This window comes from Lissotriton vulgaris, chromosome 8, assembly GCF_964263255.1.
Source record: "Lissotriton vulgaris chromosome 8, aLisVul1.2, whole genome shotgun sequence".
In the NCBI taxonomy this organism is placed as follows: Eukaryota; Metazoa; Chordata; class Amphibia; order Caudata; family Salamandridae; genus Lissotriton; species Lissotriton vulgaris.
The window spans coordinates 792,993,894-793,021,593 of NC_141696.1; the positions used below are offsets into that span (position 1 = coordinate 792,993,894).

General features: G+C 47.4%; 1 protein-coding gene across 1 annotated transcript in view; it reads left to right on the top strand.

Annotated features, from left to right (window-relative positions):
- TGFBRAP1 (transforming growth factor beta receptor associated protein 1) overlaps positions 1–27,700 on the top strand; it is a 255,012-nt gene that overhangs the window by 113,057 nt on the left and 114,255 nt on the right. The window contains exons 8-9 of the mRNA XM_086934675.1: positions 2,483–2,629; positions 20,520–20,679. Coding sequence (XP_086790801.1) covers positions 2,483–2,629; positions 20,520–20,679 — 307 coding nt within the window. The remainder of the gene's footprint in view (positions 1–2,482; positions 2,630–20,519; positions 20,680–27,700) is intronic.

Here is a 27,700-nt window from a genome sequence, read left to right on the forward strand (position 1 = left end):
GGGGAGGGCGAGGGAGGGAGAGGGAGAGACAGAGGGAGGGAGTGTGAGGGGAGGGAGGGAGAGTGAGGGGAGGGAGGTAGAGAGAGGGAGAGTCAGGGGAGGGAGAGAGAGGGAGAGTCAGGGGAGAGGGAGGGTGGGAGGGAGAGCCAGGGCAGGGTGAGGGAGAGGGAGAGTGAGAGTCGGGGGAGGGCGAGGGAGGGAGAGACAGAGGGAGGGAGAGTGAGGGGAGGGCGAGGGAGGGAGAGAGAGACAGAGGGAGGGAGAGTGAGGGGAGGGAGAGGGAGAGAGAGGGAGGGAGGGAGAGTGAGGGGAGGGAGGTAGAGAGAGGGATAGTCAGGGGAGGGAGAGAGAGGGAGAGTCAGGGGAGAGGGAGGGAGGGAGGGAGAGCCAGGGCAGGGTGAGGGAGAGGGAGAGTGAGAGTCAGGGGAGGGCGAGGGAGGGAGAGACAGAGGGAGGGAGTGTGAGGGGAGGGCGAGGGAGGGAGAGACAGAGGGAGGGAGTGTAAGGGGAGGGAAGGAGTGTGAGGGGAGGGAGGAAGAGAGTCAGGGGAGGGAGAGGGAGGGAGAGAGAGAGAGTCAGGTGAGGGAGAGGGGGTGAGTCAGGGGAAGGCGAGGGAGGGAAAGAGTCGGGGAGGGAGAGAGAGGGAGAGACAGGGGAGGGAGGCAGAGGCATAAGGAGGGAGGGAGACAAAGGGAGGGAGGGAGGGAGGGAGAAAGAGGGTGAGAGGGAGAGAGAGAGGAAGACAGGGAGAGAGAGGGAGGGAGACAGTTAGAGAAAGGGAGGGAGACAGTTAGAGAAAGGGAGAGAAAGGGAGACAAAGAGAGGGAGGGAGACAAAGAAAGGGTGGGAGACCAAGAGAGGGAGGGATACAGAGAGAGGGAGGGAGACAGAGAGAGGGAGGGAGACAGAGAGAGGGAGGGAGATGGAGGGAGGGAGGGAGGAAGTGGGAGGGAGTGAGGGAGACAGAGAGAGAGGGAGAGAAAAAGAGAGGGAGGGAGAAAAAGAGAGGGATGGAGAGAAAGAGAGGGAAAGAGACAGAGAGGGGAGGTAGAGAAAGAGAGAGGGAGGAAGACAGAGAGAGGGAAGGAGACAGAGAGAAGGAGGGAGGGAGACAGAGAGAGGGAGGAAGACAGAGAGAGGGAAGGAGACAGAGAGAAGGAGGGAGACAGAGAGGGAGGGAGACAGGGAGGGAGGGAGACAGAGAGGGAGGGAGGGAGACAGAGAGAGTGAGGGAGACAGAGAGTGAGGGAGACAGAGAGAGTGAGGGAGACAGAGAGAGTGAGGGAGGCGAGAGAGGGAGGGACGGAGAGAGAGAGTGAGAGGGAGGTAGAGTAATAGAGAGAGGGAGGGAGGAAGAGAAAGAGAGAGAGGGAGGGAGACAGAGAGAGAGATATGTGTGTATGCTCGGTCTGGTGGCTCAGTGGACAAAGACATCCGCTGCCAGGGCCTGTGTTCAACCTCATGGTCACAGTTTTTTTTGTCTCTAGCCCCGCCCCCTCTCTCACTGACCACGCCCCCACCGGTGCGGCCCTCGGCCACAAACTACACTGAAAATTTGGCCCCTTAGAGAAAGTTTGTGAGTACCCATGCTTTAGGTGCATCGGATGGCCCCGGCCACCCGACGTCACGGTGGGCATTTGCGGAGGACAGCTGGGGGCCATCCGAACCACGCCCACCCTTTATTTCACTTGCACCGCGGGGAAATCCACGCCGCGGTCAACGGGTTAAAAAAAGATGATCATATGCAATGTTTTTTTTTTTAGCCTGTTGAAGTTTGGAATCTTTCATGAACTCCATTGTGTGGTGATTTCTCTTACATGGTTCAGTAGATCACACCATTTGTATTACTGTAGCTTACTGATAAGATAGTAAAGTAGCATTGTGTACACATCATTGATGCATCAATTGAAAGCAGAGCCCCAAATCCGTGCACAATGAAGTAAAGGGAGAAAAAGTAAAATGCATGTAACTGTGAAAAAATTGATAGGTGCTCCCTTTGGGAGCCAGTAACATGTTGGCATCTAAATTCACCGCTGGATTTTTTACTTTTGATGATAGAGGAATTTGTTGGTTAAAAAGCAGACGTTGGGGAGTCTGCATGATGGCCTTTTTAATACTGGTAGTTTAAAGATTGAGTAATGCCCTGTAGATTTTTATTTTCCAGTTCTTATGCCTCTTTGCAGTTGAATTTTTCATCCTCGTTTTTTTGCAGTTAATTGTTAGATCTGGTGTGTGCCACAGTTAAAAATCATTGGTTTGTGCCAATATGTATTTTTCCTACTTCATTCATTAGATATTATGTCCATTTTCACAAAATACCAGCTTTATTAAATCAATCGGGTAAATAGGAACAGGTATATAGTAGTTTAGAAGCAGAGGGTCAGTTATTTCTGTGATTACTACTATGATTGACATGAATTAATTTATGTCTAGTTACTTATTGTTTGTAAAATGTGATGTGTAACTTTTCTTTCTATTTTAGATTGGTGTCCAGATTTTCACTAGAAGACCTTGCGATGAACAGCAGAAAAATGGCTTTTGTCCTGATGATGTAATCAAATGTCTTAGGAAATACCCTAGAGCAATTCTGAAATATCTTGAACATTTAGTTCTTGACAGAAGGTTGCAGGTAAGTAATTCCAACATGGGGATGAAGTACACAATACACTGGCATGCCATGGAAAAGTGAATAATACTGTTAAATCTTAAAATTAAGCTAGGCCATTTTCAAGACATACTAAGGGGAATTGTTTTTATTCAATTAAGTAATCTGTGGATATATATATAATATAATATTTATTTATCCTACTGGCAGTCGCCAGTAGGTAGTCCTAGTTAGGACCATGTTGCCATAGGAAAAGCGATTTTTGACATGTCTATATCTTTGCCACAGTTTGACGAATCTTTATGAAATTTACCCCCAAATAAGTGCCCCAGTGTTTCTTGTTTTGCATGGAAAGTTTCTTGACAATCTGTTAAGCGACGGCTGAGAAAAAGGGGTGTCAAATATTTTTCCAACGTTAATTTCTATAGAGATTTTTAGACATGACTACTGCCCGAACCGCTGGATGGAATTAAACCAAATTTGTCAGAAAGGTATTGATAGGGTCCAGAATGAACCCTATTTGATATTTGGTGTAAATCCTTTCAGTAGTTTTTGAGAAATTTGAAGAAAAGAAAATGTATTGGGACACGCACTGATCCTCTGAGGATCCAACAGTCCCTGTTCTGAAATGTAATTGGTTGTGTTAATAAGGACAAGGGAACCCAATTGATTTGGTCAGGGACCTTGGGTATTGGTAAGTTACAAACACAGTTGTCCCTGACAGGGAGAAACATAGGAAGGGAATGAATATAGACTCTGAATCAGTACTATATTAAAGTTGTCCAGCCTGACAGGGTTATTTTAATGATGCTTTCAGTTCGAGACACAAAGTAAAGTGAGATACAGTCCTGCGTCTAATGCAAAACATGCAACATAAAACATAAACTAAAACTCAGACAAGGAGACAAGCTTGTGAACTATACAGAAGATAAAACAAGCCAAAATGAACAACAACACTGTTACGTTTAAAGAGCAAGTTGGATAGTGTTTGTGGTGTACTATTAGTCGACAACGTTTCGTCCCCGTAAGAACAGACTGGGATCATCATTAGGACATGGTATTACATGCCTGAGAAAGATTTGCCTTGTGCAAAGCACATAAGTAAGCGGTCCCTGATGCAGCAGGTTCTCCGGGATGGCAGAACCGGCCATATTGATGTAAAGACAATCCGTGCATGAATACGCGAGGATTAATGATAATAAATTATAAAAGCAGGTACGCAGTGGCGGTTCCGAACTGGAAGAAAGCCACGCTGGATAACAGTGTGGAGTCCGACCAGGGAGCCTGCAGCGCTAGGAGAGTGGCGGTACAATGACCGTCTTCGTATTAGCAAGGGGACAAGGAGGAAATAATCTGGAAGGCAATGGCGGGTCCACAGTTGAGAAAGCTGGCCAAATGACCTGGGTGATCCGAGTTGTGCGCGCAGACTCAATGAGTCACTGCGGTCCTGCTTTTATAATTTATTATCATTAATCCTTGTGTATTCACTCATGGATTGTCTTTACATCAATAGGACCAGTTTGGTTGTCCCGGAGAATGCGCCGCATCAGGGACCGCTTACTGATGTGCTTTGCACACGGCATTCAACCACTTTGAAAAGGAGCATCCTGGCACACTACTGGTTGTTGAGGGTCATTAGAGGCCAAGAGCCCCTATTGTTGTCACAAGTAAGTACCCTACAGAGGTATTGCTGAGACCTCCTCTGAGGCCCCGCCCCCTTTATCAAACAATCTGCGAAGGGGCCCCCTGGTGCACTAGTGGTTGGGGGATAAAGTTTAGGGGTAATTGCGCCGTTAAACTATGCTCTGCCGGCAGTTGGCGGAGTTTTTGCCAAAATGTGTGTTCCAAGATGAATGGCAAAATTCAGCAAACTCTGCTGGCAGAGCGGCGTTTCCTGCCAGCCCCTATCAGAGAAACGCACACCCACTCACAGACCATGCAGATTCTCATATACCCACTTACAGCCCCACTTCTACTCTCTCACACCCACTTACAAAAATACTCCTATACCCACTGAGTCACCCATGCACTCACTAATACACTTGGTGTCAAATATTAGTGGTTACAGTTAGGAAATACATTTTTTTTTAAACCTTACAAATCCACTTAAAAAATCAAAGGTTACTTACTGGGACGTTCTAGTTAGGAAATAGAATTCTTAAAAACATGGAAATTCACTGAAAATAACTAAAGTTACAGGAATGTTATGGTTAGGAATTGGAATAAAAAAAGCTGTGTAGGGGGGGAGCTTCGCGGGCGACCAAGATGGCCGCGTAAGCTCGGAGCTCCGTGGACCGTCCGACCCACCGCAACTCTCCTGCCTGAAATCCTGGTCCACATTGGTGGAATTGTAATGCTGGTGGCCTGCTGAGGTGGGGGCTGCAATCGGCTTCCGAATCAGTGGATCCTGAGCAGAGTTACGTCGAGCTGAACTTCGCTCCGTGACGGTGCCATTGTCCCTCCGGACTTCGTCACTTCGCACGATCGGACTGCGTAGTGCCCGCCTGCCGCCCTCGTTGGTGAAGTAACTGCGCTCCTGCTTGAGCCTTCTACACCCTGGTCTTGCCTCCTTAATCCGTCTGCCTTTCGGCTGTGGACCCAGACCTGTTACCACCTCGCCTTTGTTCTCACGTACCCATCATGGCGGGCAGAGGTGATCCGGACAGGGCATCGAATAAAGGTGGTCGGGGCAAATCGCAAACGCAGAATAATCGCATGGAGCGATATGTGAATCTCAAGTCGCCACCTACATCTGGGGCTGTCTCTAAAGGGACCCCATCGACGAGCCCACTGGATGGATCGGACCCCACCCTCGTGGACATCATGGGTGCCATCACTAGCCTCCGGGCCGACATGCAGCAGCAGCACGAGACCCTGACTCATAAAGTGGACTCCATGGCTGTTGATATCACCCTCATAAGGGCCGATTTGGGCAAGACCAACGAGCGTGTGAAGGCTCTCGACATCAAGACCGCCAGCCTAACCTCGGACGTTTCCGAGTTACAGACTGAGGTCCGCAACCTGCGGATGTCCGCTGATCTATTCTCAAGGCGGCTGGAGGACTTTGAGGGGCGAGCCAGGAGGCAGAACGTCCGCATAGTAGGGGTACCGGAGGGATCCGAGAATGACGCTGCTGACCTATTTGTGGAGGACTTGGTTAAGACTCATTTGGCGCCCTCTGGACTGAGTAACTTTTTCTCAGTGGAGCGTGCCCACCGTGTACCGGGGGGCCCGCCGAAAACGGGAGCGTCGCCGCGACCGATTGTGGCGCGCCTCCTCAACTTCAGGGACCGGGACGCGATCCTCCAAGCTTCCAGATCGCATGGACCACTTCATTACCAAAATGCGGAGGTGCACTTTTATCCGGACTTCACCAGGCTGGTGCAGCGTCAGCGCTTGAGCTACGCCGGGGTGAAGAGACGCCTCAGAGACTTGGGTCTCAAGTACTCAATGATGTTCCCTGCGAAACTCCGTATTGAGCACAAGGGACGTGCCCTCTTTTTTGACTATCCTGAAAATGTCAGTGAATGGTTGGACACTGTTTCGCCTACTCGTGACGAACAAGAGGATGAAGCTTGAGGCGCCTCGGGCGGAGCGGAGCGGCAAGACTGAACTAGGAGCTGATGCTACCCCCGCCTCGAATGACCGCCGGACTGGTGCTTTGTTATTTAATGGTCTCTCCTTCATTTACATGGTGGGTGGCGGGACGTTTTCACGGGGATTCCTTACTCCTCTGGATCTTTCGTAGAGTAGTTAATGGGGCGACAGGCACACTGCTGGTTGGGGGGGCTTTTTAGTCTACTGCAGGGGTGCAGGGTGGGGGGTTTGTTGGGGACAGTTATTTTGTGTGTTGTTTTTTCCTTTCTTTCTCTAGTGTGGCAATGGGACATTGGTGCTCCTGAACTGTTTTTGATGCGGGTGTCTTTGGGCATTGGGTGGGACGGGCAGTGGGGGGATGGGGGGTAGGATGTTAAGAATTCTCAGTTGGAATGTTAACGGGTTGGGTGACCGAATTAAGAGAGGGGTGGTGATACAACTGATTAAACGGCACATGCCAGATATTGTCCTTCTTCAGGAGACTCACTTGGTGGGCAACGCTTGTAAAGCTTTGAATCGTAAGGGTTACAAAATGGTGGCACACTCGGTGTTCTCTTCCGGCTCCCGGGGGGGCGAGCATCCTCGTGCGCGCGTCCCTTCCCCTAGAGATAGAGGACACCTTGATTGATGACAGGGGGCGGTACGCTGCCGTGGCTGGTAGATGGGAAGGGCGTTCCCTCACGTTGTTTTCTGTGTACGTCCCCCCGGGGCTCCAATCTAGTACCTTTCAGGACCTTGGTGGTGCCATCTTGTCTATGCCGGCTGGCCGGTTGATAGTGGGGGGTGACTTTAATTCAGTTTGCTCTGGTCTGCTTGATCGCCAACCGCCCCGCGACCTACGTAGCCCGCAGATGTGGCTGCCCTCCTTTCTCGAGTCCATGGGTCTGGTAGACGGGTGGCGACTTCTACATCCCACGCTCCGTCAATTTTCCTTTCTATCGGGTGCACACGGGAGTCTTTCTCGCATTGATTATGTCCTCACATTGGCTTCGGACGCACTGGCCGTTTCCGAAGCCCGCTTTCTGGCGCGGGGCATTTCTGATCACTCCCCGTTATGGGTCTCTTTCGATTTTGGGGTGGTCCTGTCGGAACGACCGGCCGCGGTCAATCCGTGGTATTTTCGTAACGTCAAAACCCGCTCCCTCCTGGCCAAAGCCATTGATCTTTATTTTTCCGAGAACGTGGGCTCGGTGAGGTCGGCCGTTACGCTCTGGGAGGCCTTCAAGACGGTGCTCCGTGGCGAGGCCCAGGCGCTCATCGCTGAGGCCCGCCCCGCCGGACTAGGGATTCTGACATGTTGGTTGTTGAGCAGGAGGTCTTGCGTCTCGAGGCCCAGCTGGGGCCCGAGCCGGACCCCTCTGTCCTGCATACCCTCTCGCTGAAACAAGCGGAGTACCATGCCATGGCCACGAATGCCGCACTCGCTCTAGCCAAGGAACAGCGAGGCCGCATCTACGATGTGGGCGATAAGGCCGGGAAGTTGCTGGCTTGGTTAGACAGAAGGGAGATGGCCAGCCGTGTGGTGCCCGAACTCCTCGGTGATGACGGTGTGGTCCTTACGGACCCTAGTGCCATCGTCGACTCATTCGCTGGCTACTTTCGGGGGGTCTATGAGTCTGCCTCGGACTTTTCGGAGGCGGACTCATCGGCCTTCCTTTCGGATATTGACCTACCCTGCCTTTCCGAGGATGAGAGAGCGGACTTGGATAGAGACATCACCGCTGACGAGATTGACCTTGCGATCCGCTCCCTGCGGACCGGAAAGGCCTCCGGGCCTAACGGCATACCGGTGGAACTGTATAAAATCCGCTCGGATGCGGTCTCCCCGCACCTCCGTAAAATGTTCTTGGAGTCCTTTGAGAAGGGCTGTCTCCCTCTGGATCAACGACTGGCTACCATCGTGGTCATCCACAAGGAGGGTAAGCCACGGGACGTCTGTCGATCGTACCGTCCTATCTCTCTCCTTAACGTGGAGCCCAAGGTCCTCGCCAAGCTGCTCGCCAACCGACTGATTGGCGTCATTAGCGACCTCGTGCACCCCGACCAGTCGGGTTTCATCCCCCACCGAAACACCGCTCTCAATTTGCGACGCCTCCATGGTGTCATGGCCAGGGCCCACACTCTCGAAGAGCCGGCTGTCCTCGCGTCCCTCGACGCCACTATGGCCTTCGACTCGCTCGAATGGCCATACCTCTGGGCAGTGCTGACCAAACTCGGGTTTGGACCGGTCTTTGTGAGCTGGGTGAAGCTACTGTACGTGGACCCGATGGCTAATGTTACGGTCAACGGTCGCCTGTCGGCGCCATTCCCCCTACGTCGGGGTACTAGACAGGGTTGCCCCCTTTCGCCCCTTCTGTTTGCCTTGGCCCTTGAACCGCTAGCAGCTTTACTACGTGTGCATCCTGACCTGCGAGGCATTACATGGGCCCCTGGCTTCGAAGACAGGGTCTCCCTGTACGCTGATGATATCCTGCTCTATCTGACTTCCCCCTGCAGGTCCCTCATTGTGGCCTGTGATGTGATCAGACTTTTCGGGCGGTACTCTGGCCTGATTATCAACTGGGCCAAGTCCTCCCTATATGTCCTCAAGGGAGATACTCCACGCCTCCCCAGAGGCTGCAGGATTCAGATTGCCACGCGCGGCTTCAAGTACCTGGGCATCTACATCTCTGGTGACCCCAAGTTGAGGCATGATAACAATTTACTCCCACCTCTTCAGCGGTTACGGCGTGATGTGGACAGCTGGCGTAAACTGCCGCTCTCCCTTCTTGGCCGTGCCGCTCTGTTCAAGATGATGGCCCTGCCCAGGTTCCTATACGCACTCCAAAACGCCCAGGACCCGGTCCCGGCGCGCTATTTTCGTGATCTTGAAGGCCTCCTCCGGACCCTCCTCTGGGATGGCCGGCCCCGCGTTGCCATCTACAAACTCACACTCCCCTGGTACGACGGTGGCATCGCCCTCCCAGATGTGCGCCGCTACTATTGGTCTTCGCAACTAGCTGCCCTCAACCACGGCTTTTATGGCCCAGTGGGGAGCCATGGATAGATGGTTGATGGGCGATGGTAACTATTATCGGGCCCTATACTCGAAGTCTTTTGACCGGCGGTTGACGGGCCCCACCCGTACGGCGGTCCGCACTTGGCGAGCGGTTACTAAGGCACAAGGGTGGCAAGGCAGACTCACAAGGTTCACTCCCCTCTTTGATTCGGACATCCTGGGTAGACTATGGCGCACCAAGGGATTTGATAAGTGGGACCTTATCGGCATCAGCAGGGTTGATGATATGCTCTCTAGGGGCTCAATTAAGACCTTCCCCCAGTTACAAACCGAATACCAGCTGGGCGCGACAGAGTTTTTTCGCTACGCTCAACTGAGACACGCGCTGCTTTCGGCCTCTCCGCCGGACGGTGTCATTCCTGAGAGTTCCCCTCTGGAAGACAGGATACTAGATGGGCACATGCCGGACAGCGCAATCTCCCTCTCCTATAAAAAATTGATCAATGTGCGCACGGACCTCCTCCTTAGCTTGAGAGACCAGTGGGTGGCGGACGGCCTTGAATTGGACGATGAGGATTGGCAGAGCGCAGTTGCCTCCCCTAAGGAGGTTGCCATTTCCTCCCGTCTTCGCCTCGTGCAATTTAAGATCCTGCACCGGGTGTATATGACAGGACCCCGATTAATGCGCATGGGTTTCTCGCCTGACGGTCTCTGTCGTAGGGGCTGCGGAGCTCTTGCCACTTTTTTGCACATCCTTTGGGAATGCCCGGTGATTGCCTCCTACTGGAGGAGAGTGCACCGAGTTATGGAGGAGGTGCCTGGCGTGGCTGCTCACGCGGAAGCCCGTAGATGCCTTCTGAACGTATGGGAGCCTTCCGATCACAACGTTGCGCAGACTAGATGGGTTACCCTTGGGAACATGGTGGCTAAGAGGGACATAGCCCAAAAATGGGGTGCGCCCGCGGCCCCCCTGCTGGTACAGTGGAAGGCCAACATGGACTGGTGCATGTTCAGGGAGAAGACAGTCTATGTGGCCAGAGGGAGACCTCGAACTTGGACTAAAATTTGGGGAGCATGGAATGAGTACAGGGGAGATGTGTGCTTACCGCCTGAATCAGTCAGCCTGCATGATAATGTGTCTCCCTAGCCTGTGACGCCAACTGAGCTCTACTGTAATATATTCTCCTGTTACCTTCCCCCCCTCCTCCTTCCCGTTCTGGTAACTTATCCTTGATGAACATATCCCTGCCTTCCTCCCCTACCCATCCCCGACACCCAGCGTCACACTGTCCCCACTGCCACTTTCGCGCCCGCGGGCGCCCTTTTGTTGCACTTCATCTTAATATAAAATTAACCTTCGACGATTATGTCTCATTTGTTTGACACTATTTCTCTCCTGTTAGCCCTGCTGCCTTGCCTCCGGGATGTCAGGCTGCATAGCTGTGTGTTCTGATTTCAATAAAGGTTTTCAAAAAATTAAAAACAAAAACAAAAAAAGCTGTGTAAGTCACTGAAAAAACAAAGGTTACAGTGGACATTATAGTTAGGCTTAAATTTCACTCGTTGAAAATGAGGGAGAGAGAGAGAAACACACACACACACAAACACTCATAGAGCCTGATCATACAACCACTCACCCAGCCACACACTCACCCATACAGCTACTGACACGCCCAGTTATTAACCTATGCAGCTACTCGCAAACACTCTCCTGTACAGCCTCTTAACACAGCCACTCACTCATACAACCACTCTCACACCCACAAACATACCTATTCACACATCCATACAACCCCTCACACAGGCACTAACTCACGTATACAGTCCCTGACATACCTACCAAGACAGCCACTAAGTGACCTCATGCAGCTACTCAGTCACCCACTTACACACACCCACTCACACCAGTACAGTCACTCGGACAACCACTCACAGATGCACACAGTCACAGAGTCCAGTCCCTTCATGTACACTACTATACACACCTGTTATCCAGGACAGAGGAATGAAAGGAGAGGACAGTCCCTTCCCAATCCCAACTATGCACACCCATCGTCCAGGAGAGAGTTCGGAGAAGAGAGGCTAGTCCCTCCACGCACCCTCCTATGCACACCTGTCACCCGTATGAGAGGTCTCAGCGGACAAACCAGTGTAAAAGGATAGGCCTGTCCCTCCCCACACCCCACTTACATACCGTCATCTCAGTGAAGGGGTCTGAAATGAGCGGGTTGTCCTTCCCAACACCAAACTGAACCACACACATCATCAGAGAGAGAACGGTCTGAAAGGAGAGACCAGTCCCTCCCCACACCAGATCACACACACCTGCCATCTGAAATAGGGGTCTGAAAGGAGAACTCCCCAAACCCTACTATGCACACCAGTCATCTGAGCAGGGCGTCTGAAAGGAGAGGCCAGTCCGTGCCCACTCCCTACAATCTGAGAGCGGTGTCTGAAAGGAGAGGCCAGTCCCTCCCTACACCCTACTACGCACATCTGGTATCTGAGAGGGGGGTCTGAAAGCAGAGCCCGTCCCTCCCCACACCATACTATGCACATTCGTCATCTGAGAAAGATTATTTCTTTATTTATTTATTTGAATTTATATTGCGCATCAGCTACCCAGAGATGGGTTTCCTGGCGCAGACAGAAAAGCCATGACAAAGCAACGCTTGGGCATCTTATTTGTCGAAAAGCCATGTTTTAAGCAGCTTACGGAAATTGGAGTAGCTTGTTTCTTTTCTGAGTGAGATTAGGAGGGAATTCTAATAAGATGGCCCTAAATGTGTGAAGGATTTTCCTCCCATCCGTGCCAGTTTGTATTTAGACACCACAAAACTGCCTTGGGAGGCTGATCTTAGATTTCTGGATGGGGTGTAGGGTTTGGCCAAAGTACAGAGGTAGTTGGGGGCCATTCCAGATTTAATTTTGTGCATGTAGGTGAGTGTTTTAAATTTCGCACAAATTTCAATGTTCAGCCAATGTAGTTTGTCAGTATGCTGAGATGGATTCTCTTTTCGGGACTTTGCATAGCAGTCTGACTGCAGCATTTTGGGCCATCTGTAGTCTGTGGATTATGGATTATGTTTGTTTGACCCTACATAAAGGACATTTGCATAATCAAGCCGGGAAATGATTAAGGCATTGACTACAGTTTTTCTTGTTGTTTCTGGTAACATCCAGCAGATTCTTCTCAGCCATTTGATGATGGAAAAACATGTGGGCGCGACTTTTCCTGATTGGGCGTGCATACTCAAGGTGTCATCAAGGAGTACGCCTAGATTTCGCACTTGTGATGAAGGGATAGGGAGAGTGCCCATTTTGTCTGGCCAGTGTTTTAGACTCCAAAGATCTTTCTACTTTCCTAGTATTAGTACCTCTGTTTTTTCTCCATTTAATTTTAGGAAGTTAGATTGCATCCAGGCTGCTATGTTAGTTAGTCCTGTCTTGAGTGTGGAGGTATCATTGGGGTTTTGCGCATAGTGAAAACATGATTTGTGAGTCATCTGCGTAGGAGTAGATTGACAGACCGGATTTTTCAGCCAGCTCCGCTAAAGGCTTTACATAGAGATTGAACAGTAGTGGGCTTAAAATGGATCCTTATGGTACACCATGTGCAAAAGAGTATGTTTTTGAACAAGCGTTCTGGGAAAAAACTTGAAAGGTTCTATTTGAAAGGAAAGCCTGAATCCATTTGAGAGCTGTTCCGCCTATTCCTATTTTGCTCAGTGTGTTTATGAGCACAGTGTGTGATATGGTGTCAAATGCGGAGCTCAAATCCAGCAGAATGAGCGCCACCGTTTCTCCTCTGTCTAAATACTGACTGATTGCTTCCGTGACACCTAAGAGAGTGGTTTCAGTCGAGAAGCCTGCTTTGAAGCCTGACTGTGAAGGGTGGAGAAGTGATGTGTTGTAACATATTGCGTCAGATGTATATGAATGTGTTTTTCTAGTATTTCTGATAGAATCGGAAGCAATGATATGGGATGATAGTTTTTGGTTTCAGTATGGTCTGCATTAGCCTTTTTTAATAATGGGTGAATCATGGCGTGTTCCCATGTGGAGGGAATCACTGACTCGATGTGTTTAAAAGGTGGGTTAAAACTGATAGTGCGGAGTAATTAAGTTGCTTGAGAATATTGGCTGGAAGTGGGTCTTTCGGTCATCCTGATTTAATGGATTTTAGAAGTGCATCCATATTTTCCGTTGTAAGGTGGGGCCAGTCAATTAGGGAGCAGCCAACAGCGTTTTGACAGTGTTCTTGCATAGAGGGGGGAGGAGGCGCCACTAACATAGGTGTATTAAAACTCACTGAGATATCATGTACATTATCTTGTGAGACAATCTCTTGGTATATTCCTTCAACTTAATTTATAAAGAAGGCTGCTAATTCCTCTCATTTGGTTCGAGTCAATATCGGTGGTTTGGCTAAGTAGTCCGAGCCAGCGAGTTCTTTTACTGTGTCAAACAGTGTTTTTGCACAGTTTGTCGCCTTTGAGATGGTTAAATTCACAAATTTGGCGCCAGCTTGTTTACATTGTTTGTGATATTCGCTCAGAGCTATTTTATAGGCCTGTTTGGAAGATTGGGCATAGTCTCTCCACCACTTTCTTTCAAGGATCTTGCATCTAGTTATTATTATTTTTAGAGATTCATTATACCATGGCGCCGGTGGGCGATGGATGTTTCTTTTATGCTTTATAGTGGGAAGGCAGGTATCAATGGCTTCTGAAAGCCAGTTTTGCACCGTAGCAGCGATGGGATCAACTTTTTGCTCTAAAGATGGTTTGTGGGCATCAAGGTATTAATTTAATTTATCAATGTCTAACTTTTTCCAGTTTCTCTGTGCTTCCCGTTTCTTTTGCGTTACTTGAGGTCCTCTTATCAGATGGGGTGGTCAGTGTGAAGTTTATCTGATAATGGTCAGACCAGCTTGTAGGCAGAGCTGGGGTGCAGGTGATTGTATTTAGATTAGAGAAGATGGGGTCTAAAAGATGTCCGGCTGTATGGGTTGGACCGGAATTGAGAAGCTCTAGATTTAGGGAAGCCATGTCCGAAATAAGTCTGGCACTGTTTTTGCAGGTAGAGTCTTTCAGATATAGATTGATGTCTCCTAATACTGTGAAATTAGCTGTATTAGTGGCAAAAGATGAAATAGCTTCCATAAAAGTGGGAATCCAATTAGCAAGGTGTTCTGGGGGTCGATATACTAGCACTCCCGAGTAAGTAAATTTGGGGGAGAAAGTAAGTCTGAATAGTGCAGCTTCAAATGCAGGAATGGGTAGCTGCTCCAGAGTGCAGCTTAAGTTTTTTAAAAATATTACCAAAATTCCAAACCCCATTCTTTTCGTTCAATCCACTCGTGCTATAGCATAATTAAAAAGTAAGGCTACTACTATGTCTGGGCCTGAGCTCTCATGGAGCCAGGTTTCTGTGAGGAAAACCGCATCCGGTTCGTCATTGAAAAGTAGGTAAATATTAGCTTTGTGTTTGGGGAGCGAGCGGCAGTTTATGCTCGTCTTAGTGTATGGTTTCGATTGGGGGGGTTATTTGCTTTCCAGCATGCCGTGCGTTTACGTCATGGTTAGGGGTAAAGTGAAATCCGCAGGGCATGGAGATTGTGGGATCCGTGATAGTAAGAGCTCTAGCGCTATTGGGCGTTTCAGAATTATTAAGGGCCTTCAGAAAGTCAGAGTTATAGTTGTAATTCCCTGTCTTACTTGCCTGTATTTGTATTGGTAGATTGTTTGTTTTGTTTGTCGTAGAGCCAGGGGTCCTGGCCAGGCCCTCCCCACATAGTACAGGCCTCCAGCCAACCCCTCCTCCCTGTGCGCAGCAGGGGTTGTATTTACATATGGCAATTACGTGTTCGTTTAGGTAAAAAAAAAACTAGAAATTCACTGAATAAAACAAAGGTTAAAGTAAAGTTATAGTTGGGTGAATCGGTCAGTGACAACATTAACATTTTGGAATTAAAAAATCCTACCAGAGAAATTCACAAGTTCTAGTTAGCAGCACTGACTATAATTGTAGGCCCCGACATGCACTGCTAATGACCTCACATGTGGCATCACTCATGACCTGTTCTATGACCTAATTTATGACATCACTGGTGACATCTCAGATGACATAATTTATGACATCATCCAACCTTCTTTTGTACACATTGCTCTATAAACCGGTATACCATTAGAGATATGAAAGTAAGTGCAAAATAGCTAAGAAGAATATGAAGCACCTTTACTGCTATCAAACCTACAACTACCATAAATAAGCAAGTTTGTGTTATTTGCAACATTAACCATATACCATACACTCCATGGGTAGCCGAGTTCATGTTGACTATTAACCTCTTATGAAAGGGTAACCTATCCTGCACACAGCGTGCAATCTGTGCACTGTTAAGGGACAACCAAGTTCCTCCAAATACTCAAACCTTGTAACATAACCAATGCCCTACTACCGTACAGTCTTTACCTGCATCAAATCTCTGGCAGTCACTAAACCTACACTAAGAAATTATATGGATACGAGTAGAAAAGTGGATACTGTTAAGATTGTTTACTCACCCTCATCGCTCTCAACTCAGGCCGACTCCCAGAATGCCATCAAGCCACACCACGACGCACCCACGGACCTTTCAGCTGCCACGCCTCCAAATTCACCTGCATCCGGACCTGCCTCGCACCAGCACCCGCCAAGTCGAACACCAGCAGCACCCACCTCAGGTGCATCCTGCTCAACACCCGCTCCGTCCACAGACACGCCATCGAACTCTGGAACATCCGCGACACCACAGCCCCTGACGTTGCCTTCCTCACGGAGACCTGGATGAACGCCTCTTCAGCTCCCGACATCGCCATCGCTATCCCAGAGGGCTACAAGATCGTCCGGAGGGACCGCAACGCCAACCAGATGGGAGGAGGCATCGCCATCATCCACAAGAACACCATCCGCCTCACGACCAGCACCGACAACACCCTGACCACCGCCGAACACCTGCATTTCCAGATCCACACCAACCCGAACACCACCCTCAGAGGCACCCTGATCTACCGACCCCCTGGACCACGCACACAATTCAGCGAGGACATCGCCGACTTCGTCAGCCCGCTTGCCCTCCCCTCCTCTGACTACATCCTCCTGGGGGACCTCAACTTCCACCTGGAGAACAACAACGACCGCAACACCAGCACCCTGCTCGACAACCTCGCCAACCTGGGACTCAAGCAACTGGTGTCCACCCCCACCCACCTCGCCGGACACACACTCGACGCAGTCTTCTCTTCCAGCACAGACATCGACTTCAGCCACGCCACAGAGCTTCAATGGACGGACCACAGCTGCGTCCACTTCACCTTCAAGAGAACGACCCACCACCACCAGCAACAGGCCGCCCGCAGAAGCTGGAACAAGATCACAGCAGACCAGCTCGCCACCTCCCTGAGCCAGCACCCTCCTGCCAGCTCAGCGGACCCCAGCCAGGCCGCCGACAACCTCACGAAGTGGATCAGCATCTGCGCGGACGAGCTCGCCCCGCTGAGGACCCCGCCCAGCAGACCCGGCAGCAAGAAAGCCCCGTGGTTCACCGACGAACTCAAGAGCTCCAAGAAGAACTGCCGAGCCCTCGAGAAAGTCTGGAGAAGGGAACCTACACCGGACAACAGGACCTCCTTCAAGCTTGCCACCCGGAAGCACCACCAGCTGATCCGCGCCGCCAAGAAAACAGCATTCAAGGAACGGTTGGACAACAACGCACACAACTGCAAGGAACTCTTCAATATCGTGAAAGAGCTTTCCAACCCCAGCGCAGGGAACAACGACATCACCCCATCGCAAGACCTCTGTGACTCCCTCGCTTCATACTTCCACAACAAGATCGCGGACATACACAACAGCTTCAACAACCAACCAACGCACACCATGACCGAACAATCACCCCCCACCACCACCCTCCACGCCTGGACCCCGATCAGCACCGAAGACACCATCCGCACGATGAACTCCATCCACTCCGGATCACCGACCGACCCCTGCCCTCACCACGTCTTCAACAAGGCCGACGCTGTCATCGCACCCCACCTGCGAGACATCATCAACACATCCTTCGACACCGCCACCTTCCCTGAGAGCTGGAAACACGCCAAACTCAGCGCTCTACTCAAGAAACCAACAGCGGACCCCACCGAACTCAAGAACTACCGCCCCATCTCGCTCCTCCCGTTTCCAGCCAAAGTCATCGAGAAGACCGTCAACAAGCAGATGGCCGCCTTCCTCGAGACTAACGGATCCCTCGACCCCTCACAGTCCGGCTTCCGAGCCAATCACAGCACCGAGACCGCCCTCATCGCCGCCACCGATGACATCCGAGCCCTGATGGACAATGGAGAAACAGCTGCCCTCATCCTCCTAGACCTCTCCGCGGCATTCGACACGGTCTGCCACCGCACCCTAGTACAGCACCTCAGCAACATCGGAATCCAGGACAAGGCGCTGGAATGGATCATCTCCTTCCTCGACGGAAGAACACAGAGAGTCCGCCTACCACCGTACAAGTCAGAGGCCTCCGAAGTCCTCTGCGGCGTCCCTCAAGGATCATCTCTGAGCCCCACCCTCTTCAACGTCTACATGAGCCCCCTCGCGGCCATCGTACGCAAACACAGCCTCAGCATAATCTCCTACGCCGACGACACCCAGCTGATCCTCTCCCTGACCAACGACCCCGCCTCCGCCAGAGCCAACCTGCACGAAGGGATGAAAGAGGTAGCCGAGTGGATGACGACCAGCCGCCTGAAACTGAACTCTGACAAGACGGAGGTCCTCATCCTGGGCTCTTCCCCCTCCGCCTGGGACGACTCCTGGTGGCCTCCCGCCCTGGGCACCGCACCCAAACCGACAGACCATGCACGCAACCTGGGCTTCATCCTGGACTCCTCCCTCTCCATGACCAGGCAAGTCAACAACGTCTCCTCGGCGTGCTTCAACATCCTACGCATGCTACGGAAGATCTTCCGGTGGATCCCCACCGAGACCAGGAAGACCGTCACCCAGGCCCTCGTCACCAGCCGACTGGACTACGGCAACGCCCTCTACGCCGGTACCACCGCCAAGCTCCAGAAGAGACTCCAGCGGATCCAGAACGCCTCAGCCAGACTCATCCTCGACATCCCACGAACCAGCCACATCACCGGACATCTGAGAGACCTTCACTGGCTCCCAGTCAACAAAAGAATCACCTTCCGCCTCCTCACCCACGCACACAAAGCCCTACACGACCAAGGCCCGAGCTACCTCAACAGCCGGATCAACTTCTACGCTCCCAAACGCCACCTCCGATCAGCCAACCACGCCCTCGCCGCCGTCCCCCGCATCCGAAGAGTGACTACAGGAGGAAGGTCCTTCTCCTACCTGGCCGCCAAGACCTGGAACTCCCTCCCGACCGACCTGCGCCTGACCCAAGACCACCTCTCCTTCAGGAGGAAGCTGAAGACCTGGCTGTTCGAGCAGTAGCGGCACCCCCCCCCCCACCCCCCCGCGCCTTGAGACCCTACGGGTATGTAGCGCGCTCTATAAGTGTCACTGATTGATTGATTGATAGAGTGTATTCTGTACCACACTGTTTGCAGACCGTGAAACTCTTGTGAAATACACCACAGAATATAAAAAAGTATCTACTAAGAGCAGTGTACACTCTATGCAAAACGTGTCCAAAGAGTGACTGTTCACTTGAAATAACCAAGGTCTGAAGGTTCTAAAGATCATAAAAACCTGGTATTTGTGAAGCGGGAACTAATCACCCATAAGGGTCTCAAGGCGCTGGGGGCCATTAGGGAGATTAAGTAGCTATTGCCCAGAGTCACATGATGCTGGGCTGATCTGCCGCTGGGGCCGGGAATCGAACCGTGAGCCCCGCGCTCCGAAGTCAGCCGCCCTGATCATAGTGTGATGAAAACTTCACAGATAGCCCATTTTCTAAAGGAACACAAACACTAGTACATATGTTAGTACCTGGTGCACACAGTCTTCTATGTTAAGTAGAAATTGTCCTGCTTTGACGATTCTGTCCAGTAACTTAAGAATGCTTTCAATAATTAGTATGTAGTATGTGGAATCTTTGCACTGCTAGAAACATTTTCAGCAGTGCCAAAAACTTGTGCGAAACATGAACACAAGTCAACTGTCACCTGTACACAGAGTTGGTCTTCAATACAAAAGATTTATAACGTGGTACATTAGGAGCACATGTGTCTTGTAAACACTTAGACCCATTAGCTGGACCCAGGCTGTACAAAATTAGGTAGACAAGTAAGATGGTACTTACCCGCCACAATGTAAACTATAAAACAAAGTAGCAAACTCATTGGATGATGTCATCAGCGATGTCATCAGTGAGGTCATGAGTAATGTCATAAATGAGGTCAGAACGTCATGAGTGATGTCATATATGAAGTCATAAGCAGTGCATGGCGGGGGCACAAGTTCTAGTTAGCACTGCTAACTATAACTGGGGAATTTTGTTTTGTTCATAATAATGTTGTCACCGACAAATTCACCTAACTATAACGTTACTTTAACTTTTTGTTTTTTTTCAGTGGATTTCTAAAGTAAAAAAAAACATATTTTTAACAAACCGAACAGTGTTACTTTAACCTTCATTTGTTTCAGTGAAAGGTGACATTGAAACAAATAGTGCATTGTCATTTTTGTTAAAGACTTGGGAATACAAACTTTTAGGTGGTTGTACGTGGTTATAGTATTTGGTAAAAAGCTGGTAATTGTGGCTTTATGTATTGAAATGGTGTTATTTTCCTTTAGTAACAGAGGAAAGGGAAGTACCATATGGGAAATAGCAGACAAGCATTCCTAACACAAAACGGCTACTACAAAGGCAGCAGCAGTACAGACTAATATCTTTCTTTTAACAACTTTGAGATAATTCAAAATGAGACCCATTTTATACTGTGCATCTGGTTTTGTGGGTAAGCTTTTGGGGATCTAATGATGGGCGAGTGGCTAATTAGATGAATGAATTATCAATGAAGTGGATGGATTGTTATCAGTAGTTGAGTGTGTCATGGATGTAAATGGATGCTGTGTGTTGGTAAATAGATAATAGATGAATTGTGCCAGGTGGGTGCTTGTGGAGGTACTCTTCACCTCTCCCATCTTTCATGGGTACCCACAACTCACCTTGCCTCCTCTGACGCTATTCAGTTTTACAGACCCCAAAGCCCTTCACACTGTGAGTGAATAAAGGTGTCCTTTACAATTTGTGTAATATTTCAGCTTATGTCTTGCTCTTTCCTTTGATATTTACAGAGAGAGACATACCATACCCATCTAGCTGTTATGTACTTGGAGGAAGTCCAACGGTTAAAATCCTTGGCGTTGGAGAATTGTGAAGAATTGGTTGAATGTCAAACTAAACTTCGAAGTTTACTTCAACAGTCTGATATCTACAGGGTTCACCTTCTGTTAGGTATGAGTTACATATTTTTTTTAACTTTTATGTACATTTAGACAAAACTGTTTTAATGTAGGTTTGGGGGTTGCAATCTTGAACTATGTTGTTGGACTCTAAAGGGGATTCTCCAACACTGAATCTTTCATAGATTTACATGCTTGACTATTCCCAATTGTTAAGTTAGAAATCGAATTGTTGTACATGTTAACAAAGCAATGTCCCTCCCTTATACTCAAATAACATTGAAAACAAACATAGACTACATGTAGTTCATTCACCTCATCATGTGACCTGTACTCTGGCCAGTGAAGTGAAAGGACTCCAAGTTCCAAATCCCCATGCTAAGCTACTCCAATTTATCTGCAGGAATCCTCTTTTATATACAGATGATGTGCATTATTGTGCCCTTTAGTGGTGAAATCAAGAAGTTTTTAAAAAGTTACAAAGCTTTAGTTGGTGTTGACCATAAACTCGCAGTACCCCAAAACATGCCCGCCATTCTGGGATTGTAACAGAGATCTCTCCAAAGAAGTTGCAAAGGTTTCTGTCAAGAATCAACAAATACTACAGTGAAGATGACGATTAGCTATTGAGGTTATTAGGTTTTTGTGTTAGTCTTTGACTAGGTCGGAGTATGTATTTCCTCTAAGTTTTATAGCATAAGTAGTCTATTCAAGTTCTTCTCTAACTACAACAGTAGGTTTGCTACTAACGATGAACACCTGCTATGTATGTTATATTTTACTGGAGCCCATATGTCTGAAGTCTGTTAAGCTTGCTCTTTGTTCATTCCAAAGACACTAATAATAGAGACATGGCTATATTGCCCTACTGGATTAAGATGTATTCGCCAGGAGAATCAATGCTGTCCAGACATAAGAGACTATCTCCAAACATGAAGGCAAAGGGATTGACTTCATAGGAAAAATAAACATGTTAAAGCAAAAGAAGAACATCAAACAAATTCTGATTTTGAGGAAATTGGCGCTTATTCAGCCAAGACACAAGGATCACTCCATGAAACTAATTTAGAGACTCTGTAATACTACACAAATCCACTGTGCCTCAAACAAAAGGATTTTCAAAGGTACATGAAAGATCCCAAACTTTCAAATAAGACTACTGATATGTTTTTATTTAAGAAACAATTGAGTAAGTAGAAACATTTAACATGGATAACTTCAGCTGAAGGAAAGCATAACATAACCCATCCAAATGCGGCTAAACAAAGAATCACCTGTAGTGAAAAGCCTAAGGTATTGCATCGACTCCTTGCAGACACTGGAGATCAGATGGGGCGAGATAAGACCTCGACTTTGAATGTAAGAGAGGACATTTCAAAAGTGTAGATTTCAAAGAGTGTGTCCTCAAAAGATAAACAGGAGACAGCAAGACTGACTACCCCAGAAGATAGAAAACACGCTCAGAGGTCGTCGACAGTCAAAGATAAGCAACAGAAATAAAAACATTCTGTCTCAGAAGACAAACAAATTATAAGCTTATTGTCATTAAAAGACTGAAGTCTGAGATGGAGAGGCACTATAAGTCTAACGTTAAAGTCAACTTCAAAAGAGAAAAATAAAATAAAACTCAACCTAAAAGTAGAACAGTTACCCTAAAAGGGAAAAAATCAAGGAGACCATGCCACAACAAAACCGGTGGACATAACTAGACCCAGGGAAGATTAAGAAAAGCTAAAACAAAAAGGTAAATTAGACCTACTTCTATAGATAAAATTGAAAAACAACCAGAGGACAAATTGCATAGGATATTCAGGATGGAGAAGAGGCCATTTGCGATGAAATTGAGACAGGTTCTTTCATGGAAAAGTTTGAGTCCCAACTTAGTAAACCATCCCCACCAGATAACATCAATATGCATCAAGGTGTACATAAAAGAGCAGCATATGCCTTTGTGGTCCTAATGGAAGTGGAACATGAAGAGTCATGTTTTTTTGTCAAATCTTAAAGAAAAATTGGTACTTGCCAATCATGCAAGCAGTTTTATAGCAAAGATGAGAAGTATTCAAAAACCTGCTACTTTTAGAGCAGGGATCCCCAGAATCTAAAAGAAAAGCTAACCATACTGCAGGACCTCCCCCACTACAGTACATCAAATGCGGAACCAGACTCTTATTGTCGGCGAAGCCAGGAAAAGTGCCCAGTCCACAAGCATACATGGCTAACCACCAGTTGGAGAAAATAAAAGGTTAGAGGCAGTGGGTAGAAGAAAGGACTCATCAGCAGGCATACAAAAGATCACAGCAAACTCAAATGCCCTGCTTAATAGATGTATGCCATAGTAAGACATTGGAGATGTACTTCAGCACTTTCAAGAACAATACCAAAAGGGAAGAACGAATAGTTGCATCTTTGTGATTAAAACAGTCCATAGACAGTGGTTAATGGGAACAGATTTCAGAAGGAATTCCTTGTTAAATATTTCATGTTTTAGAAATGTTTTTGGTCCAGTAGCAGATCAAGATCTGGAACAAATGAAAAATATCCATGAGACTGCAAAGGCAATCGAGGCGGGTGGGTGGTTGGGGAGGGGGTGCATGCAAGTGAGGTTTTCCTTTTGTAGGATCACCTGTTGGTGAGATGTGGACAAGGTGGATTACCCTTCACGTTGAGCAACAAACACAGATTATGCCTAATATTTAACAGGATAGTCACAATGGCAGTACACAATCGATTTTTTGCAGAGGAAAAACAAGCGGTGGAAACAGTAGGGTTTCCCTTCCAACAAATGTCTTTTTACTGGTGCCCCAGTACATATAGCACTAATGGGAGGCCGAATCAGGAACTACTACGTACACGACCGTCCACCTGAACAGAGAAATAGATATGAAACATTTAAAAATTCCGATATTACATAGAATTATTTTTTTTTAATCTAACAAATCTTTCAAATAAACAAAAATGCAAAAACGGGCAGTTAGAAGTAGTAGAGCAAGATGTAAAGGTACTATGAATGAAAGATGCATTAGAAAAGGTACTGCTCCGTTAAAGGTGGATTTGACTTTGAAACCAATATTTGGTCTAGGTTTTGTAAATCTGTTCATCAAGGCACACATTTCAAATGACAGCTTCACTAAATCTTACCACAATTGGAAAAGAACAACTACTTGGCCTTGATAGACCTGAAAGATGTTTACTTTCATATACAAATATATACAAATGCATCCTGCTAACTGGTAATAGTGAATTGCTGTGATAATGGATTCTCAATACCAATTTATGGATCTACTAATTGGTTTAAAGTCTCCACCAAGGATCTTTCCAGAGACATTGGCGGTGGTGGCAGCACATCTCAGGAGAGGAGGAATTCTTTTGTACCCTTACCTGGAGGACTGGCTGGTCCAGGCGAGTTATTTCCAGCAATATTACCAGAACCTTCAGATGGTAGTGGACTTTACTGATTAGGGGTTCACAGTGAGCATGAAAAAATCATCACCAGTTTTTCAGGGGCAGAATAATTCTCTGGGGGCATCAATTGACACAGATGTGACATTGGTGACAAACGTGAATTATTATTTGGGGTGGGCTGTTCCATCTCAAAGAATAACACTAACTTGTTAGGTTGACCCCTAAAGTCACAAAATTAACCCAAGCTCAATCTCCTTAAAGCCATGGCTCAGAGTACATAAACTTATGTTATGACTGTGTGTAAAGTATTTATGCAGTACCAAAACATTAATGAAGTCAAAACACCAAACAATAAAACTACCAAACCAAAATAGAAAAATAGAATATAATTCAGTGAACAAAATGACACAAAAAAGACAAACACCCAATAAGGAGAACCATATATATGCTTTTTTAAAGTTTTAAGTAAAAATAACATCAACAAGTACTAAGCCCAATGGTAATAAATGGAAGTCGTAGGCCAGGACCTATGACCAATTTCAGGCCGCCAGTGATGAAGTGCAGGTTGGATATACAAAGTTGTTCTGCTCTGGGAGTAGTATAGACCACTCTTTAAAATCAAGTACTTGCTGGGCAGCTGCTGCCAGGCTAATACAAAGTAGACTCCTAGAGCTTCAAGCAGAGAAAAGGTAATTTCTAAAAGTTACTTTTCCTGAACTTATTTATTAAAAAGCTAACTGTACCAATCAATTGTACTTTAATGAATACGAAAATTAGTCTTGAAATGAATGTTGTCAGTTTCCTGTCAAAAGTTACAGATCAAAGTACAGATTTATAAACTTTTATATTCTCTAGGATTCAACTACACATCTGTCAGTGGAAATAGTTACGGGGTCTAGTTACTGGAGGAGCATGCCAACTTTAATTTCACACATGCTTAGCTTTTAAATATCAGGCACCTTACTATGTAGGTGACAAGGTATACTTGGGTTGACTTTTTAATATTTAAAAGCAGGGTTTCCCGCCTGTCAAAAAGGGTTATTTTGACGGGTTTGACAAGATTTTATGCTGTTGCAGTTCGGCTACATATGGTAGGCCTGAAACCATGTTTTGTAGGCCAAACCTGTGGATAGCACCATAGGTGCTACAGATCACAGGTGGGAGTGATCTTCCAAGGCCTGGGTGTATTTCCTACACTATATACTTGGGACTTATAGGTAAGTTAAATATGTCAGTCGGGGTTACCCTTGTGTAAACCGGGGGCACTTCTCTACAACAGTGGAGGAAAGTGCACAGGGTTAAAGTAAAAAACATCTACAATGGAGTCCAAAAAAAGGCAGAAGACCTGCGGTTACTATATAGAAAAGGCAGGTTTTCTACAGTTGGTATATACCATTTAGATGAGTGTTGCACTGCACAAACAAATTTCCTTAGGCCTCTGAGCCTGTCTGTCCGAGTGGACTCCAGGTGCGGGCATTAAGCCTAAAGAAAAGGTAGTCAAAACTCATACTTTGGATGTTTTGCCATTGTCTCCTCAGCCTTCCACCTCCAAAATGGCTTTGCTCCTCTTAGACAAAGCTCTTCCTCTACGAAACACTCCAAGGCCTCTTATGAATCCTTGATAACTACACCATCTGTGCCTGCAGCCGTGCATGCCTTGTTGATGACAAAAATACCTCTGTCAAAGGCGCGAACCTCATCCAGTCCCACTGAGGAGCGCGTCGACGACAGACATATTTTTTGAGGGTGACAACTTCTTCCTTTTTCTTTTAGTTTATAATACTTTATTTTGGTCAATAATACAGTATACTTTTGTAAGCCCACATAGACACAGCACCACAAATTCATTAAAATCAAATAAAAACATGTAATAAATATTGTATTAAAATTGTTTAAAAAGAAAACCATCATATTGTCAAGGTAATTGAAGAATTTTCATTCTGCCTAAATGAATATGGTCGTCATCGGAAGAGCAAATCAAAGCCTACACTTCAGCAATACATATAAAGTGGCTACCACAGCAAGAAGTAGGTGTCAACATCTGACCTTGGAAATATCTTCATTATAGTGTAGCCAACCCGATTCCAGGGCAACTACTGTTTGGACCTATTCTCTATCCGTAAGGACAGGAGAAGGTTATTTTGCACCATATTGGCGAGATGCTCTCATGGAACTTGGCAAATGAGAAGACAGTTGGGTTGTATCCGCCTTACGTATTCTCAGGACTATCTTAAGCTTGCAAATTCCCAGGGAGCAGCATAGGGGAACTATCCAATGCTTGCACTGGTTTTGTTAATATGGGCAGACAAACAATAGGTTATGGTCTGTTTCATCGTCTTCTCTGTTTGCAGGACCGAGTTTACTGCTCCCCAAAATACACTTCCATTTGGTGTGAGTGAAGCAAGGGGAAGGGCACCCAGCCGAAATCTAATTAAAAAAAAAGCTTTTGTAAAGGGTGGGTCAGTCACATCCATATAAGCCTCAGCATTCTGTTAAGTACCCCAAACCTTGCTGGTTAATCGGCTTCAACTCCTCATGCTCCCAATAAAGGGACTTCAGCTTTTTGGCAGTCGATAATACAATGGTGGTTGGGTCCAGACAATACTCTTAACAGACTCAATAAATAAAGGGTCTGCTTCACAAATTTCGGCCAAGATAACGTCACCCCACCTTTTTGTCTATCCAGAATATCTCTAAGGTGCGCCCTATAATGTGACCATACACGTAGCCAGTAAATAAGTGGTTTATGTAGCACTAAGGGTGAAATGGCCTGAAAACCTAGATCTTGTTTAAAAACCAGGGGTACTTTGGAAGAGTTGCAATCTAGAGCAACACACACCCCGTTGTTAGGTAAAACGCGGGGATGAGAGAATCAGGTGTGCCTATGGTGGAAGTAGTAAGTGTAAATCAAGTATGCAATATATACTAACCTAGAGAAAGGATATGGTGAGATAGCCCAGTCTAAAATGGCCGCCACAATCTGATATGAACACACTCCGATAAACAAGATTTCTCTAGAATTTCGATATAAAATGTGAAATCCCGGCTTTATAAAGGAATCTAGGAGATACAGATAAAATAGAGTAATTCTGTACCAACTAATAGAAATCGAGCGTGTATATAATTTTTGGAAAATCACCCCATTCCAAGATGGCGGACGCCTTTAGGCGTCGGAACCCACGTGATGTCAGTCGCCTCTTGAAATTGAACGCGGTGAGAGCGCAAGTATAGAGGTGGAGATGTACTACTCCGTGAGGCTCCGACCCGTAAGGAGAGGAGAGGAGGGGTGAGGTTGCACAAGGGGGCTTTCACCTTAGTAAGAAAGGCTGAGGGATGGCAAGAACCAGTACGATACTGACAGTGTTTTTTGCTTCCTTCTGCCACATCCCCGCGTTTTACCTAACAACGGGGTGTGTGTTGCTCTAGATTGATACAACGAATGATAGCCGAAGGGAGACTCACACAAAGGGGTTTTTCCGTCCGTTTTTAACTTGACCGTACAGCTGGTAGGAGACACGATGGCTGATAAAGGGTAAATATGACTAACAGTTGAGTCATTGTTTTTGAGCAGTGATGTGTTGACATTATGTGCACAATAATGGGCATTTTCCTAGTATACAGTGTAATTTGGAATTTTTATTTCGACAGTCCGTGTGAATATTGTGTCC